This window comes from Poromitra crassiceps (genome assembly GCF_964638095.1).
Source record: "Poromitra crassiceps genome assembly, chromosome: 15".
NCBI lineage: Eukaryota > Metazoa > Chordata > Actinopteri > Beryciformes > Melamphaidae > Poromitra > Poromitra crassiceps.
Genome location: NC_139634.1, coordinates 8,418,790 through 8,438,151, shown reverse-complemented (window position 1 = coordinate 8,438,151; position 19,362 = coordinate 8,418,790). Strand labels below are relative to the sequence as shown.

Below are 19,362 nucleotides of genomic sequence, written 5' to 3'. Positions count from 1 at the left end.
GATGATGGCATGGCACTGTATTCCCCAGAGATCAAAGCAAATCTGACACAATCAAAAGGATCAGCAGTCTGTTACTTGTCAATCTCAAACTATTTTGTGGCTGAAGCGAAGTGAGATCTAGCCTATATTTTAAAAAGCAGAAAAATCCTGTCATACAGGTTTACAGAGTTTGAGTACATAATAGTATGTATTTATGTATATGACTACATTCTGTATGCAAAATGCACAATGCATCAGATTGCCTCTTGTCTCATCCCCATAGGATGGTTCTGTAGTCCACCCTCCTACACATGGTGTTGATGTGTCTATATAGGCTACTAGACCTGCTGGTATAGCTCGTTTACATCACAGCCTCTGAGCTAAAGGCGTGATTCAGAGGCCCTGTGCTGATGCATGTGAGAGGGATCTACTTTGACTGTGTCTTTAACGTCGTGCAGAGCAGAGGGGAGACTCTACTAAAGAAGGGAGGGGGCTGCTGTCTGTGCTGTGCTGTGCTGTGCTGTGCTGTGCTGTGCGCTAGTTGGAGCTGCCTGCCTGTCGCAGCGGTTTGGGGGGCTGCTGGTGAGATAGAGGCGCGCGTCCATGCTTCAGCACGGAGAGACAGACAGCGGCATCTGATCTGAACGCACTGGTGGTGGTACTCAGGTTGAAAGGGTTCTTCTAGGTATTAGCTTATATACACTCATCATCACCACACCGCGGGAGACGGGATAAATGGATGGACAAACAGACACTGCTGCACCCGGAATTAACTTGTCAACCGGCGAGAGGAGGAATTGCTGGATATAATGGGGAACACAACACCTAAACCTCTAATAGGTGAGACCTATTAATATAGCCGATCACTCGTGGCGCTTAAATTGCACACCCCCAACAACGCGAGGGTCTATTTGAAACCGCAGATAAACGCGGCTTGTCCTAATTTCTTGACATGTGCATCACTGTGTATGTAGCATTGCCTGCTGTTTTATTGGCTCCAGTCGCTGCAGAGACGCGCTTAATTCCCTTCGTGGGAGAGCTGTGTGCGCGTCCAAGCAGCGCTCAATTCAGCCGCGCTTCTTTGGAAATTAACTGTTTTGTGTCATTCTAGTAATCAGTGTGATGTACTGGGACATTTTAACCTGTAATGCAAATAACGGCCATTGATTAACAAAAGTAAAAGTGTTTTTCTGAAGTGAAAATATAAATTCATTTTATTTTCATTAAGCCTTTTTTTTTAACTATATATAAAAGCCTATTCTCGGTTTGGCTACATCAGCTTGATATATGCCACTAGGCTAGTAAGATGTCGGCTATGAGTTTACATCAAAACGATTTGTCAGCCAAAAGAGAAGGGTAAACTCAATTCCACCAATAAAAGGGCGGGTATGTGACTTTAGTTGGCTTTACCTCCACTACATCCCTGATTGCATTTGATTGTTGACAAATGCTGCTGCTGGTCCTGCAAACTTATTTGAAATTATAGACTATGCATGCATGGCTCCTTCTCACTTATTTATGCAATTGAGTCCCTTGAGTGTCTCTATAAAATACACGATTTATCAAATTGCTTGCTTTCTTGTTGCTTGAAAATGGCATCGATTGCAGAGTTTGAATCTGACATTTATTTCCAAAAGGAATTATTATAAATACATTTTTTTTTTTACTATGGCTATTCAAACGGCTATGGTGTTTTATCATGCATGTGATCTGATTGTCTGCAGCAGCATAAACCCACTGTAATACTAGAACTACAATATCACTTCATGCACTAGTGTGTCACTGCACTTTGTCATGCCTTGATAATCAATCTCCATATCATTTTTGATGTAATGCCTGTCACACTGACACGCCCCCAACTGACCCACTCGGCTATTAAGATGGTTTCTGCCACCAGAGCCAGCTGGTGTGGGTTTGGACCAAGAGAACAGTTGGTCTGAGAGGCTGCTATAGCAGTGTTGGACCACTTGGGTCCTATTGTTTGCTCTGTATAATGCAACAGGGAATCAATAGCATAATCTGTGTTTATTCGTTTTGTATTAGAAGTCTGAAAAATATAGTTCATTTCTACGGAGTCATTTCCCTTTGCAGAATACTAATCTACTGTCTGTGGCCACATAGTGATAATTATTTTCTTGGCTAAAAAAAAATAGAAAATCAGAATTCATGACAAAGATATAACAAAACAAACATTGAAATCCCCTGAAATCCTTCACTGTGTTTTTTTTTTTATGTAGCTTAAACTTCCATCTTGGCCAATGACTATTGAGCACATAGCCTATAGCCTAGATAGGCTATAATAGAATTATAACATTGTATAATAAGGAATATGGCCCAAAACAATTTGGCTGAATGCGCACGATCAAAGTTTTACAAGCCAAAAAGCTTTCCTTGGCAAAACAGTGTGGCTTGTGCAGTCTATCCATCATGATCAGGCTACATGTATTTCTGCTATTTCTGTCTTTCATCAGGAAACAGAAAAAAGGCAGCAGCCATGCACAACAATACCACCCTCTCTCTCTCTAAAAATAATCTAATCACATGTGTGTTGTTACCGGTTGCCCTCGGTTGCACTGCGAGACTGTTGTGTTGTTTTTTTTGACAGAGAAAGCCTCCAAGCCAGGCTTTTGAATGCTAAACATATCTCAGATCAGCTGCCTGGAGTGGACCACTCTCTTCTCTACCCTTTCCTGTTCTGTATCTTATACCCTCTGTCTCCCATCTCCACTTCACTCTATTATCTCTCCACTCTCCTTCTCCTGGACAGGAAATGGCCCCCGATACAAATGATTGGGTTTTCAGCCCTAAATTCACACAGAGGCCATAATTGAATTTACCCAGTCCATCTTATCTCTATAACCAAAAATATCAAGATTTTGTTTTTTACTGTTTTTCATCAGTGTGGTCATCTTCATTAATAGCACAAATGCTGTTCTGCAGTGCCACTTTAGCAAATGGTAAATGGTAAATGGTAAATGGTCTGCATTTATATAGCGCTTTTATCCAAAGCGCTTTACAATGAGTAGATAGTCTACATTCACCCATTCATACACCAATGGCGGCAGGCTGCCACGCAGGGTGCCTACACACCATCGGGAGCAATTTGGGGTTAAGTGTCTTGCCCAAGGAGACAACGACAGCAGCTGGGAGGGAGCGGGGATCGAACCGCCAACCCTTGCATCATTGGCCGACCCGCTCTACCTCCTGAGCTAAAGCCGTCCCTAATATCACCGAGACGACTGCAGTTCCATACTTCAAACACAGGGGTGATACGATTTGATCCGAGGGCTTTTTTATGACAAGTTTTGTGCGCTAACGCTAACAAGCTAGCTCGCCCTATCTTCTAACATTCATCTGTGCCTCTCATGATCACAAACAAAGGAAGAAGATTAGAGCTAAAATGTGAAGAGTTATTATATCCATAGCTGCAGATTGACGGTGCTGTGAGCTTCTCCCTGGCGGCGTGACCTATTGTGCTATGCCTTTCATCTAATAATGGCATCCAAGTTTCTATATCAGTCTCCTCCCCTCCCTTCGCTGCTATAGTCCCATTGCTGTATTTCAAACTCTGTGTGTGGGTGTGTGTGTGTGTGTGTGTGTGTGTGTGTGTGTGTGTGTGTGTGTGTGTGTGGGTGTGTGTGTGTGTGTGTGTGTGTGTGTGTGTGTGTGTGTGTGTGTGTGTGTCTGTCTGTCTGTCTGTCTGTCTGTCAGCGAGGTGCTTGAGCCTAAAAGACATATAGCCTAGCCCATCAGCCTGTTTTCCAGCTTCCACCAAATGTTGGCTGGCACCAAAGCACAAACATGACATTCCCACAGAAGTAGTGGAGCTCCCTCCCTCTCTCCCTCCCTCCCTCCCTCCCTCCCTCCCTGCATGCGCAGCACTGAGCGCTGCTTAAGGAGGAGGATGGGGGCACCATCACTTGAGACGTTGCAGATGTTTGTGCTGCTGCTTCATAGTTTAGAATATAATCAGCGATAATGTCTAATTTGGGAAATGTGCTGTGGAACATTGCACTGAGTTATTGTCTTTACCCAGATCAGAGTGAATTAGCCCATCATAAACAGAAATTGAATCACTCTGCGGGCCACGCGAGACAATAAAGCACCGCTCTCTTGTTTTGAATATTTGGATTGTCAACGGAGTATATATACCATAAACAGCAATCTATGACTTAATTTAATATGAAAACCAAAATGATCGTAAACCTCATTTATCACCGAAAGGCCGTCTCGTTTTATTGCATTTGATTGGATCAGCAGTGTTTATAACGCCCATCTGTCGTGTGTTTCTGGAGTAGGACATGGCGTCCTGCGAGAAGAACGTGATCAAAGATGAAGACTTTTATTTGCCTATTTCTTCCCTGACTCGGCTCTGTGTGATTCATTTACCACTAGAGGCATGAAAGAGGCTATTCAGGGCGGCTCTCTGCTGTAGGCCAACAGGGTGTGTGTGTGCAGCACCATAAATAAGAGGAAGAAGATTTATTTATCCTGCCTGTTGTCCACTTTTTCACTGTTGACGGTTATTTTTGGTCATGTTTTTTTTCCCCTCCTCCTATCCTGCTTTGAGCTACAAATATTATTCCTCAACCACGTGTTTCTTATTCAGGAGGGAGGAAGTGATAATATAGTCTTGTATAAATCTACCTTGTTTCATTCTTGTGATGATATAATAAAAACCCTATATGGATGTGGTGAGAGGACTGATTTGGGACAGTGGCGGGATGTAAACCTTTTTATACTGTGAATGTGGCCTACAGGGTAAAGAAGCTATTTCACGTAGCAGAAAGCAAAGGCTTATGGTATCACTGTGGGACAGGAAGCCTCTGAGACTGTGGTCTTCTTACAGAAATGGCCCCTGCCCTCTCCAAACCAACTGTCGTGGACCACTTGCCAGTGAGTTAGTGTGTGCTGCTGTCAGGAGAGCTGGTCTATTCACAGCAGCTGCGCTCTCGAGTATTGCCATTTCGACCTTGCCCTGAGTCACACAAGACACAACTGCTGTTCAGTTGTTGTCATGATAATCATCCTCTCATTTTGGTGATCATCAGGTAGATTCCTTGATTGGACTGTCATCTTAACTGTATCCTCTGCTCTCTCTGCTGCTCCCACAACAGATGCAACTCTGCAACCCCGCCCGGTGGCAAGCAGACAGTACTACACCCTGCCAAACAACGGGGCAGCAGGCGTGGAGAGGAAAGCGTCCGCTCCTCCGGTCAGCATCGGCTTGGAGTCGCCCCGCTTCCACCCGCACGCCAAGGGCAAGAACATCAGGCTGGACGGCCAGCTGCGCCGCGCCACGCGCAAGAACAGCTTCTGTAACGGCATCACCTTCAGCCACAGACCCGTCCGCCTCTACGAGAAGGTCGGTTCATGTTGATCATCATCTTGATCTTCGTCGCTCGCTCTACTTTAAAACCAGAGACTTCACAATATTCCTCTCATTCACCCCTATAGGTGCGCCTTCGTCTGACCGGCGTGCACACTGGCTGGAGTGGAGCTCTACGTTTTGGCTTCACCAGTCTGGATCCCAGTGAGTTGGCCTCGGCCGACATCCCCAAGTATGCCTGCCCGGACCTGGTGACGCGGCCGGGCTACTGGGCCAAGGCCCTGCCCGAGAGACTGGCCTTGAAGGACAATGTGCTGTCCTTCTGGGACGATCGTCACGGGAGAGTGTTCTACAGCATCAACGACGGAGAGCCCATCCTGTTCCACTGTGGCCTCAGCATCGGCTGTCCACTCTGGGCCATCATAGACATCTACGGCATCACTCAGGAGGTCACCCTGCTCGGTGTGTGTTTGGTTCAGTTGTTTTACTTACACACTGCACCACCCTATCGTCCGTCCTATGAACAATAAGAAACAGTAAAGCTTATCTTATCTTATCCCCCACAAATGATGCAAAGTGCTAGTGGGGAAATGAGTACAAAATGCTACCTCTCGTATTTTAATAATACACACAGATAATTAAACTATCGCTGTGGCGTTTCAACTATGTTTCATGAAAATGAAATCAGCAGTGTTCGAGATATGACGCGTGACGTGACGTGACGTGGCGTGGCGTGGCGTGACGTGACGTGACGTGACGTGGCGTGACGTGACGTGACGTGACGTGATGTGGCGTGACATGACGTGGCGTGACATGGCGTGACGTGGTGTGACGTGACGTGACGTGACGTGACGTGACGTGGCGTGACGTGGCGTGACGTGACGTGACGTGACGTGGTGTGACGTGACGTGGCGTGACGTGACGTGACGTGATGTGACGTGACGTGACGTGACGTGACGTGACGTGACGTGACGTGACGTGACGTGACGTGACGTACGGACAAGTATTGCAGCCCCCCTCAGTGAAACTTTGGAAATGGCAGAATGGCGCAAATTCAGTTTTGTCAAAATCTTAATTTGCTTTCAGATATTGTGCATACAGAACAGACGGACAGTAATATCCAAATATTGTTTTTTTGTTTTTTTGCTTGACAAGTGTTGACTATAACTAGTCATCATGCAGCAGAGAGTAGCAAACACTGGCTGACTGATATTAAAAAGAGACACATTTCATAACCGATCAGTTGTTAAGAACTTGTACAATAATATAATTTATATACAGTATCTTCAATAAAACATTAGAATGCACTATGAACCGGGGGGCGGGGGGGGGGACAGGTTTCAACAACAGTCAGCTACAGTAGAGATGTTCTGCTGAACATGGATTTCACAAAGCACGGAGCTTCAGGAACTTATTTTTATGATGTCAACACATTCACGGCTAAGTTAAGCAGCTCCCTGAGAGTCCCTCAGCAAGCAGCTGAGCCAAGAAGGCCCGGAGGAATGGAGGCTAAAGTAATAGGCGTGGATGCTGGATGCGAGATGTATAGTGGGGGATGGACTGGACCAGTGCCACAGTCAGCGCAGTTTAAAAAACCTCTCCCCTCTCAGACTGAGTGACAACATGTAGAGAGATAAGCAGGATCTGGGCCACTGATTTAAAACAGTCCGCCTTGGACCAGGACCAGGACCGCTCACTCCTCCTCACCTCTCCTCACCTCTCCTTTCCTTAACGCGCTCCCAGTGTTTTCCCGCGCTCCGTCACCATACGCTTCCTGCAGTTCCATCCCTCTATGTCTCTCCCTCCCTCTGTCTCTGTGTCTCCCTCCCTCTGTGTCTCTCTCCCTCCCTCTGTCTCTGTGTCTCTCTCCCTCCCTCTGTCTCTGTCTCTCCCTCCCTCTGTCTCTGTGTCTCTCTCCCTCCCTCTGTCTCTGTGTCTCCCTCCCTCTCCCTCTGTGTCTCTCTCCCTCCCTCTGTCTCTGTGTCTCTCTCCCTCCCTCTCCCTCTGTGTCTCTCTCCCTCCCTCTCCCTCTGTGTCTCTCTCTCTCCCTCTGTCTCTGTGTCTCTCTCCCTCCCTCTGTGTCTGTGTCTCTCTCCCTCCCTCTGTCTCTCCCTCCCTCTGTCTCTGTGTCTCTCTCCCTCCCTCTGTCTCTGTGTCTCTCTCCCTCCTTCTGTCTCTGTGTCTCTCTCCCTCCCTCTGTCTCTCCCTCCCTCTGTCTCTGTGTCTCTCTCCCTCCCTCTGTCTCTGTGTCTCCCTCCCTCTCCCTCTGTGTCTCTCTCCCTCCCTCTGTCTCTGTGTCTCTCTCCCTCCCTCTGTCTCTCCCTCCCTCTGTCTCTGTGTCTCTCTCCCTCCCTCTGTCTCTGTGTCTCCCTCCCTCTCCCTCTGTGTCTCTCTCCCTCCCTCTGTCTCTGTGTCTCTCTCCCTCCCTCTCCCTCTGTGTCTCTCTCCCTCCCTCTCCCTCTGTGTCTCTCTCTCTCCCTCTGTCTCTGTGTCTCTCTCCCTCCCTCTGTGTCTGTGTCTCTCTCCCTCCCTCTGTCTCTGTGTTTCTCTCCCTCCCTCTGTGTCTCTCTCCCTCCCTCTGTCTCTGTGTCTCTCTCCCTCCCTCTGTGTCTCTCTCCCTCCCTCTGTCTCTGTGTCTCTCTCCCTCCCTCTGTCTCTGTGTCTCTCCCTCCCTCTGTCTCTCTCTCCCTCCCTCTGTCTCTGTGTCTCTCTCCCTATGTCTCTGTGTCTCTCTCCCTCCCTCTGTGTCTCTCTCCCTCCCTCCGTCTCTGTGTCTCTCTCCCTCCCTCTGTGTCTCTCCCTCCCTCTGTCTCTGTGTCTCTCTCCCTCCCTCTGTCTCTGTGTCTCTCTCCCTCCCTCTGTCTCTGTGTCTCTCTCCCTCCCTCTGTCTCTGTGTCTCTCTCCCTCCTTCTGTCTCTGTGTCTCTCTCCCTCCCTCTGTCTCTGTGTCTCTCTCCCTCCCTCTGTCTGTGTCTCTCTCCCTCTGTCTCTGTGTCTCTCTCCCTCCCTCTGTGTCTCTCTCCCTCCCTCTGTCTCTGTGTCTCTCTCCCTCCCTCTGTCTCTGTGTCTCTCCCTCCCTCTGTCTCTCTCTCCCTCCCTCTGTCTCTGTGTCTCTCTCCCTCCCTCTGTCTCTGTGTCTCTCTCCCTCCCTCTGTCTCTGTGTCTCTCTCCCTCCTTCTGTCTCTGTGTCTCTCTCCCTCCCTCTGTCTCTGTGTCTCTCTCCCTCCCCCTGTCTCTGTGTCTCTCTCCCTCCCTCCCCCTCTGTGTCTCTCTCCCTCCCTCTGTCTCTGTGTCTCTCTCCCTCCCTCTCCCTCTGTCTATATCCCTCCCTCTGTCTCTGTGTCTCTCTCCCTCTCTCTCCCTCTGTGTCTATCTCACTCCCTCTGTCTCTATGTCTCTCTCCCTCCCCCTGTCTCTGTGTCTCTCTCCCTCCCTCTGTCTCTGTGTCTCTCTCCCTCCTTCTGTCTCTGTGTCTCTCTCCCTCCCTCTGTCTCTGTGTCTCTCTCCCTCCCTCCCCCTCTGTGTCTCTCTCCCTCCCTCTGTCTCTGTGTCTCTCTCCCTCCCTCTCCCTCTGTCTATATCCCTCCCTCTGTCTCTGTGTCTCTCTCCCTCTCTCTCCCTCTGTGTCTATCTCACTCCCTCTGTCTCTATGTCTCTCTCCCTCCCCCTGTCTCTGTGTCTCTCTCCCTCCCTCCCCCTCTGTGTCTCTCTCCCTCCCTCTGTCTCTGTGTCTCTCTCCCTCCCTCTCCCTCTGTCTATATCCCTCCCTCTGTCTCTGTGTCTCTCTCCCTCTCTCTCCCTCTGTGTCTCTCTCCCTCCCTCTGTCTCTGTGTCTCCCTCCCTCTCCCTCTGTGTCTATCTCCCTCCCTCTGTATCTGTGTCTCTCTCCCTCCCTCTCCCTCTGTGTCTCTCTCCCTCCCTCTGTCTCTCTCTGGGTGTGTTTATCTTCAGTCTGACAGCAGCTATGGCCATGTTTGGTCAAGGCGGCCGATCCCAGGAGCTTTGGTGAGGGGCCAGTGCTGCTCTAGTAATGAGGGAACGTATCGCGAGCCAAGAGGGGCTCCTCTCCTCGCACCACACTTGTTTATATCTCAGCCCATAATATATGGGGCATATCAGCCAGGCTGTGAATTCTATATGAAACGTGGCCTCTTGGATGAGAGCTCTAACATGATAGTGGAAACCGGAGATGAAGTAGGCCAGTGAATGGGGACGTCGGAAAACACAGCCTGTGCCTCACTGCAAAAGACATGGCATGCTTCACACTACATACTTTATATCCCACCCATCCACATCATGTGAGTCATGCCAAACTGTTTCCATGCCTGACACATTACCTGTGACACATTACCTGTGACATGACTGATACATTACCTGTGACATTACCTGACAGACACATTACCTGTGATATTACCTGTGACATGTCTGATACATTACCTGTGACATTACCTGTGACACATTACCTGTAACATGTCTGACACATTACCTGTGACACATTACCTGTAACATGCCTGATACATTACCTGCGACATTACCTGTGACATTACCTGGAGCTTACCTTGGAGCTGTTGCCTCACCTTAGTTGCTTGTTCACCTCCTCCACCACAGAGAGCACGTTTGCAGAGAGCGTGGCGTCCAGCTGCCTAAGTGCCGCCCGTCTGAGCGCCTACCTGCCCCAGAGTAGCCACGACTCGGCCAACTACAGCAACAACCAGCTGGAGAACAACCAGGCCGCCGCCGCCAAGATGGCCACCCTCCAGCTCAACAACTACAGCCAGCTCATCCCGTGCTGCTCGTCCACCTCCTCCTCCTCCACATCGTCCTCGTCTGCCCCCGCCGTCTTCAGCGTCCCCCCCCGGGCGGCCCGGGCCCTTCCCGCCCCTCTGGACAACGACTTGCACTTTCACCCCGTCCGCGGCTCCGACGTCATCCTCTCCGCCGACCGCTCGGCCGCCTGCATTCACTTCCTGGACAGCAGTCGGACTCTGGTGTTCAGCGACCGGCCGCTGCGCGCGGGCGAGACTGTGTACGTGGAGGTGGGCCACCTGGGCCTGCCCTACTTCGGGGCGCTGCTGTTCGGCCTGACGTCCTGCGACCCGGCGAGCCTGCACGCCGGGGACCTGCCGGCCGACCCGGAGGTTCTGCTGGACCGCAAAGAGTACTGGGTGGTGCACCGCGGCTTCCCCACGCCTTGCTCCGGGGACGTGCTCAGCTTCAGTCTGCTGCCCAACGGAGAGGTGCACCACGGGGTGAACGGCACGGGGCGCGGCAGGCTGCTCTGCGTGGACTCCTCTCAGGTCCTGTGGGCCTTTTTCACCCTCCACGGGGCCGTCAACAGACTCAGGATACTAGGTACGATCCATCCACTCAGGCACTGAGATCAATGCACCAAAACAAATCATGTGTGCATGCAGAGGTGATAATGAGGGGGAAAAAAGAACATGAACTCTGTTTGCTCATAAATTGTTATTATTCTCATGATTTTGTTTGTGCATCTTTTGCAGTGTTGTTTATGATGAGGTCACTTAAGTGACTGTCTGGCTTGTAAAATACTAAATGCTAAACGGATGAATGATAAATGCCAAAAAAGGTCATATTGTTCACTGATCGTCAATCTTGTCTTGAGTCTCAGCAGACCCTTCTAATTTATTTATGTTTTTCCCAGACTAAAGGAATGCTGCTACGCAGTTGATATCTTCATGTGCCTGTGGAGTTTTGCACTTTGACCTCGCTGTCCTAATCCCCAATGCTCCCACATGAACTCTGGGTCAACAACTCCCGGCCCATTCGGATGATTTATGACGCAACAGCATTATGTTCAAACAAAAACTATAACAAAAATGAAATCACTCATGGAACTATGTGAAATAGAAAATGCTGCTTCAACTCCAACAGTGTTTTAAACTATCTCACGTGCAGGGCAAATGGTGGTTAATTTCGTTCGTAAATTAATGAAGGATTTGTGTGTGTGTGTTTATCTTTGTGACACAGGGACTGTGCAGTCCAGTCCTCCCTCCACCTCCCCCAGCAGTTCTCAGAGCAGCAGTCCAGACGACAGTGACTCAGACTTGGCTTTCAGTGTCAACAGATCCTCCTCTGCCTCTGAATCGTCTCTGGGTAGGTTACCAGATGTTGCCAGCTTGTCTAATAGAGAGCCAAAATGGAACGTCACTTCCTGCTTCAGCACTGTACCAGAGACTTTCATCCGCCATTTATTTTCCCATAGACATTTCGTAAAATGCGTATTAAAAATAGTTTTACTTGTTCAAACCAAACGGTTCAGATATATTTAGAAACAGGAGAGACCGCATAACATTTCACTCGGACGAAAACGTAAACAAAAATACGTGTATAAAGAAAATATTTTTTCTATGTTTTTTTTCAGTTTTGGTCCGAGCGAAATATGTTCTATGGTCTCTCCCGATTCTAAATATAGCTGAACCGTTTGGTTTGACCAAGTAAAACGAAATGACTATGGGAAAATAAATTGCGGAAGAAAATCTCTGGTACAGTGCTGAAGCAGGAAGTGACGTTCACTTTGCCTTTCTATGCTCCAGTGTATACCAACACCCTCAGGAGATCATTACAGACAGGCTCTTAAAGGAACACTCCGCCCATTTTCAACCAGCTTTGTATCATTAGAACATCAGTAGTATATCAGAAAACTGTAAACTGTTTTGAAGTCTGTCATTTAATTTGACAGTTATTGAGGGTTAAAGTGTGGACCAGTGACATCACTGGTCCACACTAACTCAAATTAATAACTCATTAACTCAAATCAACTCTCAATAACTGTCAAATAATTCATCATTCATCTAGTTTGACAGTTATTGAGAGTTGATTTGAGTTAATGAGTTATTAATTTGAGTTAGTGTGGACCAGTGATGTCACTGGTCCACACTTTAACACTCAATAACTGTCAAATTAAATGACAGACTTCAAAACAGTTTACAGTTTTCTGATATACTACTGATGTTCTAATGATACAAAGCTGGTTGAAAATGGGCAGAGTGTTCCTTTAAGGGCTTCAGGTGTGGCAATGCTGTTGCAATGCACTTTGCAAAACTAGAGTCATGGGGAAGGTGTTGTGTCTTGTTTTCCATGTTGAAACAACAGATCTCCTTTCTTACATAACATATCTCAGCATTGTTACAGCTAATCCTCAATGGTTTGCTAGTGTTGAAACACACATTTGTTTTGTTAAATAGCAAGGATGCAGCATGTTCACATTATAAAAAGGTTTTATGCGATCACTGCAGATCAATCCCTGTGAATCTGAATGGTGGGAAACTGTTCCTACAACTTACAGCACTTAAATAAGTCTGCTCCATTCCAGTCAGGAGATCCTTCTCATGTTTGTCCACGTTTTCTCTCCCCCCTCTCTCCTCTAGTCACTGCTCCCAGCTCCCCTCTCAGTCCGCCCGTCTCTCCCACGCTCTCCGCCTCAGAGCTGCCCTCTCCTGGGAAAGGCGGAGACTGCACCGTGTGCTTCGACCAGGAGGTGGACACGGTCATCTACACCTGCGGACACATGTGTCTGTGCAACGAGTGCGGGCTGAAGCTCAAGAGACAGATCAACGCCTGCTGCCCGATATGCCGGAGGCCCATCAAAGACGTCATCAAGACATACCGGCCGTGACCTTCTTCCACATATTTCACCTCCCATCAAGGTGCTGTGGTTTTGGACCCGCCTGGCTCCACCTTCTCAGGCTAGTTTGGACACGGAGCAACCAGAGATCATCTACCACCACCAGAGACCCACCACCACCCGGACGGAATTGTGCCTCTAGGATTTCAGTTTAGACTTGACTTCCGTGAACCTCACAACTCAACCAACTGTTTTATGTGGGATAGCCTACCGTCTCTTCCAGAGACTAGACTCTTATTGAGCAGGCCTGCCTACATGCGCTCCACGTGTCTTGGCTGAGGCCTTGATCGACGTGCTTTTGTTGTGTTTATCTTTTCTATTTGATGTCCGTTATGTCACATTGTACATACATACATGTATTCACTGAGCAGAAACCAGTCTGCTGTGAATATTTTTGCCCTTACCCTCGTGCAAGATTTCTGTGCTTCAGCGGAACACGCTGACTGTAGTCTTGACTTCTAGTGCCTTAGACATTTGTCATATTTTGTGTCCCAAGTATTTAACTATGATGACAATCTTAGCTATATTTTTAATGTAGACATTGCTAAGTTGTGGAAAAATCACCACGTCAACAGGAGACAGAATTTATAATGCAATGAAAAGGTTAAGGTAAATGTGTATTGGGAAGTGAAAAGATGCAACGGTATGGAGAGTTTGTTCAGTAGCGTTTTATTATGAAAAGTACGTTTGGAAAGTTACAAATTATGTAAAAGGTGCACATAAGTGATATTAAAAAAAGAAAGTGTTTTGACTTCAAGAGTTGGACTGATTTCAATTCCAAGAACATTTATGCAAAATATAAACCTGATAAAAATAGAATTTATTTCATTTCTGTCTAAAATGGGAGTTTCCTTTTTTTTTTTTTTTTTTTTTACAATAAGCATTTAGCTGACTCTAAAATGGGCGCTTCCTTTATAATAAGCATTTAGCTGACTCAAATGCAATCTCATTATACCCTCAAATGAAAGCCAAGAAGGTGAGCCAAAAAAGCTTTTCCTATCACAATCACCTGCTTTCTTTAGCTTTTACAGAGAACAACATGCATATTTGTCTTCCTGTACAAGTCACTCTCTTCATATGACGTCGGTTGCAGCATATTGAGTGTCCTCCTCAGGTCAGCATTCGCCTTTGTACTGGATCAAGACGTTGCTTTTGGTTTCACTGTGAAACACAGAGCAGTTGGTGACATCAGATATCAGCCTCCTCGGACAACAGTAAAATGACAACAACAGAGCTGGGCTTACCTGTTTGACAGGCACAGCATGCACTCATTTGAATAGACACTGCCGTCGGTTCCGCAAACCGGTTCATAATTGCGTGTACAAATAGGTAAATTATATTGAGCACAGTCGGGCTGTTGGGAGAGAAAACACACGGGTTTACAGTGACAATATTCTAATCTGATCTAATAATGAGGTTTAAAATGTGTGATTAATTAGATCTCACCTCTACAGCGTCCAGGGTGGGTGATCCTCTTGCCAACACTGAAAATGATAGGTCTATTTAATCAGGCTACTAGTACTACTGTAAGATGCATACTAATCTGCGGAGTTTTAGCATGCGGTAGCCTAGTTGAGTAGCCTACTCAAATGTAGCGTTAAGTCCAAATTGTGTGACAACTCACCGGCGAAGCAGATCAAGCCCAGCGCAAACATGAGTTGAGTTCCTCGCCACATTTTCATTTGTCCTCAGTCAGTCACAATGTGTGTCCGTCTGTGTCGACTCTGGAGCTTTGTTTGTTGTGCTTGACAGGTTGTTTTTATAGGCACCTCTGCTGCAGCCGTCATTGGCTGCTGCGTAAAGTGCGTATCACCACCTGCGTTTTTGCGCCTACAGTTCCTGGAAGAGCTGGCTCCGAAAACAGCTGTGCAAAGTTTGTTTAACCCATTGATGCAAGCCAAGGTGTGTAGGTGTGTGTGTGTGTGTGTGTGTGTGTGTGTGTGTGTGTGTGTGTGTGTGTGTGTGTGTGTGTGTGTGTGTGTGTGTGTGTGTGTGTGTGTGTGTGTGTGTGTGTGTGTGTGTGTGTGTGTGTGTGGGGGCGGGGGGGGGGGGGGGGGTAAACTCTCCCTCATTTGGGGGGGGGGGTAAACTCTCCCTCATTTTTTATGCTAATACATTGTCGATATACAGAACAACCTCACAACATCATGAAGAGTGATTTCTCTGAAATGTGTGTTAAAATGAGCCAATGACACATCCTTTGCATAGAGCAGCTGGCTACATTAAACTGAGACCACTGATGCTTTTAAAGCAACTGACAGTATAGCAGGCTGGTATAGCAGGGCCAGGGCCGATCCTGGCCATTTGGGTGCCCTAAGCGTAATTGTTCTGTGGTGCCCCCCCCCCCCCCCCCCCGTAAAACTTTCAATAACTGTCAAACGAAAGACTGCAAAATCATTAATTATGAACGATACTAGTGTATCTCACATTTCATTACATGTGGGAAACAACAATTGTTAGAATTACTGTACATGTCAGCAAACAAGTGATTGTTAAACTGTACATGCAAGCAGGGGCGGACTGGGATCATAATTCAGGCCGGGCATTAGATACCAAGCAGGCCAGGCCGATACAGGCCGACGTGCGTGCCGGCGTCCGAAGGGCGGCGGCGAAAAATTTGGGCTGTTTGAAGCCCAATTTGGGCTGTTTGAAGCCAGATTTGGACCGTCTGAAGCCCGATTTGGGCCAGTTGAAGCCAGATTTGGGCCGGTTGAAGCCAGATTTGGGCCGCTTGAAGCCCAATTTGGGCCGTTTGAAGCCCAATTTGGGCCGAGTCCAATTTTACAATGAGATGCACCATGAATAAAGTAATAAAACCACTAGTAAACCAGTAGGCGGCGCCTGGCCTGCTGTTCAGTGAGTGGCCTGACTGAGGGCACCAAAAAAAAAAAAAAAAAAAAAAAACTTTTTTTTTTTTTTTTTTTTTTTTTTTGGTGCCCTCAGTCACGTGATGCCCTACGCAGTCTGCGTACTCTGCGTAATGGGTTGGAGCGGGCCTGAGCAGGGCACTGCCAAGGTGGCCTTAGAGATCTCAGGGCATCACGGCCAGAGGGAGGGGCAACGTAGGCCATGGCCTCCGTGTAATTCCCACCCTGGTGGGGGCATCAGGCCCAAATCCTCCAAAGGGCTGACCCCTACCCGAGGTAGAACTAAACATGTTTGTTTTTTCTCTCTCTCCATAATGTCATGCCTGTAAAGGGGAGACTCGTGGGCGCCCATAGAACCCATTCTCATTCACATATCTTGAGGCGAGAGGTCCAAACCCCTTTCAAAATGGCCATGCCAGTATATTCCCTCGTCAGAATTTAGGCTACATTTGTAGCAGCATTTATCCCCCTTCCCGACAATATAGCATGAGATGTTGAGAGGTGTGCGCGAAAAGGACGACGGGGGAGGCCGCCATGGAAGGGAATGCCCACGGCCCATCACAGGGCTAAGAGGCAAACTGAACCGAACTGAACTCTTCCTGGGGGTCCAACATACACAAGGACACAGTTTCAGTCTAGTGCGTGACTTCAGGGAATAGTGATATTTACCTAAGCTGGAGGGGGTGCTGGTCATTTCAGATAACCACATGGCTCTGACATCACTCCTTATCACAAGGATGCCATTTAGGAGATGGCAGAGGTGGAAAGTAACTAATTACATTGAGGCTAGTTAGTGTAATTGAGTAGTTTTTTGTGTACTTGTACTTTTTGACCAGTTTTTAACATCAGTCATTTTACTTTTACGTGAGTAAATTTTGTTTGAAGTCGTACATTGTTACATTTTAAATAGCTTCAAGAGTACAGAGTGAAATACATTCAGTTTCCCCAAGGTTTCTATGAATATTGAACCAAAAACTGTTGGCCCGGCCTTGCTAACTGCCAGTGTTGCCAAATTGGTTCCAAGGAAAGTAACTATTGGCTAATCAAACGGATGAGTTCCAGAGTTTCATTTATTAAATTGTGACTAGCCTACTAGGCAGGGTACAACAGTATAAAAACACAGTTTTTAAACTGTGATCCTGAAATGCATCAAAACTTGACGGTGATCAATCATCATAGATAAAAGCTATGAATTTAGCAACATAAAGCCTGAAGGGCAATTTAAATAAGCAAAATAAGATAAAATCATTTATAAAACGGTTTAAGGGCACGAGGAAGAAAAGAGAGTTTGTGTCTTTTGGTTCTGCTTGTGGGCACAACGCATCTCTCTGCGCCGGCGGAGAGAGTAAGAGGCTGGTTCATTAGGAAACACCTCTGCAGACGTAAATCCAACTGAAACTCCGTCGGATTTGATTGAAGTTGAGGATGAACTTGACTCTGAGTACATTTTAAATAAGTTACTTTATACTTTTACTCAAGTAGATTTTTTACACCAGTAATTTCACTTCTACTTCAGTAAAATGGCATCAAAGTAACAGTACCGGTACTTCTACTTGAGTAGATTTGTTAGTACTCTTTCCACCCCTGGGGGATGGGCATCATCACTTTTATGGCATCAACAACATCTTTAGCCAAACCAGGGACACATTATTTTATTTTATTTAACTTTATTAATTTGTACATATTGAGTCACCTGAACTCTGCTGCTCTGTCTCCTCTAATCTGTGACTCCTGCCTCCATTTGGCTTGGCTTTGGCAGATCAATGCATGTATTCAGAAGATACAGGACTGATGGCTGTCTAGACCAGTGGTTCTCAAATGGGGGTCCGGGCACCCCCAGGGGTCCTTGAGGGGGTTCCAGGGGGTCCCCAGCCAAAAGGGGGGTAATTCATTTTCGCTATAATCCCATTCATAAGTAACACAATGACTATTTTTGGTCATGGGTTTTATACACTTTCTGTAATAAAACATCTAAAAGCATCGATCTTATCATCATATGGGGGACCGTGGGACAAAATGCTATCAAATGGGGGTCCGTGGTCTAATCTTTGTCAGGTTAGGGGTCCTTCATGTGAAAAAATGTGAGAACCACTGATCTAGTGTATTTGGTGTGTTGAAGTATGTCCAACAGCATCAGGCTATCTTGGCTCAATTGTTGAGTGTCTATATGGAATCACATAACATAATCATTGAACATGATTATGATTAACACATGATTAACACATGATTAACACATCATTGAATATGGAATCACACATAACATAATCATGATCCCATAAGGATCCAGGACCTGAGCGAAGGGGGGCTCCTTTTTCCAAGCATGACGACCAGTTGGCGACCCCCCCCCCCCCCCCCCCCCCCCCCCGCCCCACACACACACACACACACACACACACACACACACACACACACACACACACACACCCACGGGTCCACGACCCAAAGTGGGTCCCAACCCATAGTTTGGGAAACACCGATCTAGATTCTTGTAGAATAATCAGTGGGTGAGTCACCGTTTAAAAGAGCCTTCTGTTCAGTGCAAGACTGATACCCATTGAGTCACATCTAGCTGGCTACTGTCAGGGCCCAAGCATGTGCTCACACACACACACACACACACACACACACACACACACGCGCACACGCACACGCACACGCACGCGCACGCACGCACGCACGCACGCACGCACGCACACTCACATACACACACACACACACACACACACACACACACACACGGAGGATATAAAGTCCCTCCCTTGAGTTTTTGCACAATTTGTTGGGCTACTAAATGATTTCAAAATGATATTTGATGTTTCTTCTGAGATCTATAACAGTGTTTTTATATCACACTAAACGAATTAGAAGAATCTACAAATAAATATTCAGCCGAACAAAGCAGGTCTCAGTGGATTGGAATGGATAGCAGTGGATTTCAGGGTGTGGGACAGATGGATTCAATATTAGAAAACATGAGTCGCCTACGTGGAGTTGACTTGTGGGTGGCATTGTGGTCCAGTCCAGATCTTCATGTTTCAATGTTTCAGCCTGCTAGTTTCTAGCACTCAAAAGCTCCCTTTTTCTTTTAATTGCCGCTGTGTCAGTACGTCAAAAGACGTGTTTCAGCGACCGAGTGGAAACTAAAAGAATAGAAAAAAATAGATTTGGAGTGCTAGAAACTAGCATAGGTTTGCCCTTGCACTTGGGCATAAGATATCGTGCCCTGAGTGTTGGAGTCTGAGTTTGTAATAGTTTGCATGTGTGTGGCCGGCTGTAATATTCTCTTGTCCTCTACATGCACCAGCCGAGAGATGAAAGCTCTCCAATTTCCCTTCGTTTCTGTTAGGCTCTGTCATGTTCAAGTCTTCATCTCGACAGGAAAGTAAATGGGCAAAATATGACATTTTAATGGAGCCTGTCAGACAAAACGCCATCTCTCTTCATTTCATAGTACATGCTCTACTACAAGGATGTTAAAAAAAAAAGTTTTTGTTCTTTATCTGAATTGAAAATAACAGTTTTCTCATCAAATGGCTGTTT

General features: G+C 47.0%; 1 protein-coding gene and 1 long non-coding RNA gene across 3 annotated transcripts in view; one reads left to right on the top strand and one right to left on the bottom strand.

The window, feature by feature from the left end:
* neurl1b (neuralized E3 ubiquitin protein ligase 1B) overlaps positions 1-13,930 on the top strand; it is a 38,338-nt gene extending 24,408 nt beyond the window's left edge. The window contains exons 1-6 of one of the 2 annotated variants that reach the window (XM_083652199.1): positions 587-819; positions 5,097-5,344; positions 5,437-5,770; positions 9,916-10,659; positions 11,299-11,424; positions 12,699-13,930. In XM_083652199.1, the coding sequence (XP_083508325.1) occupies positions 789-819; positions 5,097-5,344; positions 5,437-5,770; positions 9,916-10,659; positions 11,299-11,424; positions 12,699-12,946 (1,731 nt within the window). In that variant the 5' untranslated portion in view covers positions 587-788 and the 3' untranslated portion in view covers positions 12,947-13,930. Of the gene's footprint in view, positions 1-586; positions 820-5,096; positions 5,345-5,436; positions 5,771-9,915; positions 10,660-11,298; positions 11,425-12,698 lie in introns of those variants that run through there. The other variant, XM_083652198.1, reaches the window with a different exon arrangement.
* Positions 13,931-14,206: 276 nt separating this feature from the next.
* On the bottom strand, positions 14,207-14,729 carry LOC310790501. The gene is made up of 3 exons (XR_014553383.1): positions 14,580-14,729; positions 14,402-14,439; positions 14,207-14,309 (listed from the first exon to the last, which is right to left on the bottom strand). It is a non-coding gene; the product is annotated as an uncharacterized lncRNA (long non-coding RNA).
* Positions 14,730-19,362: the final 4,633 nt, after the last annotated feature.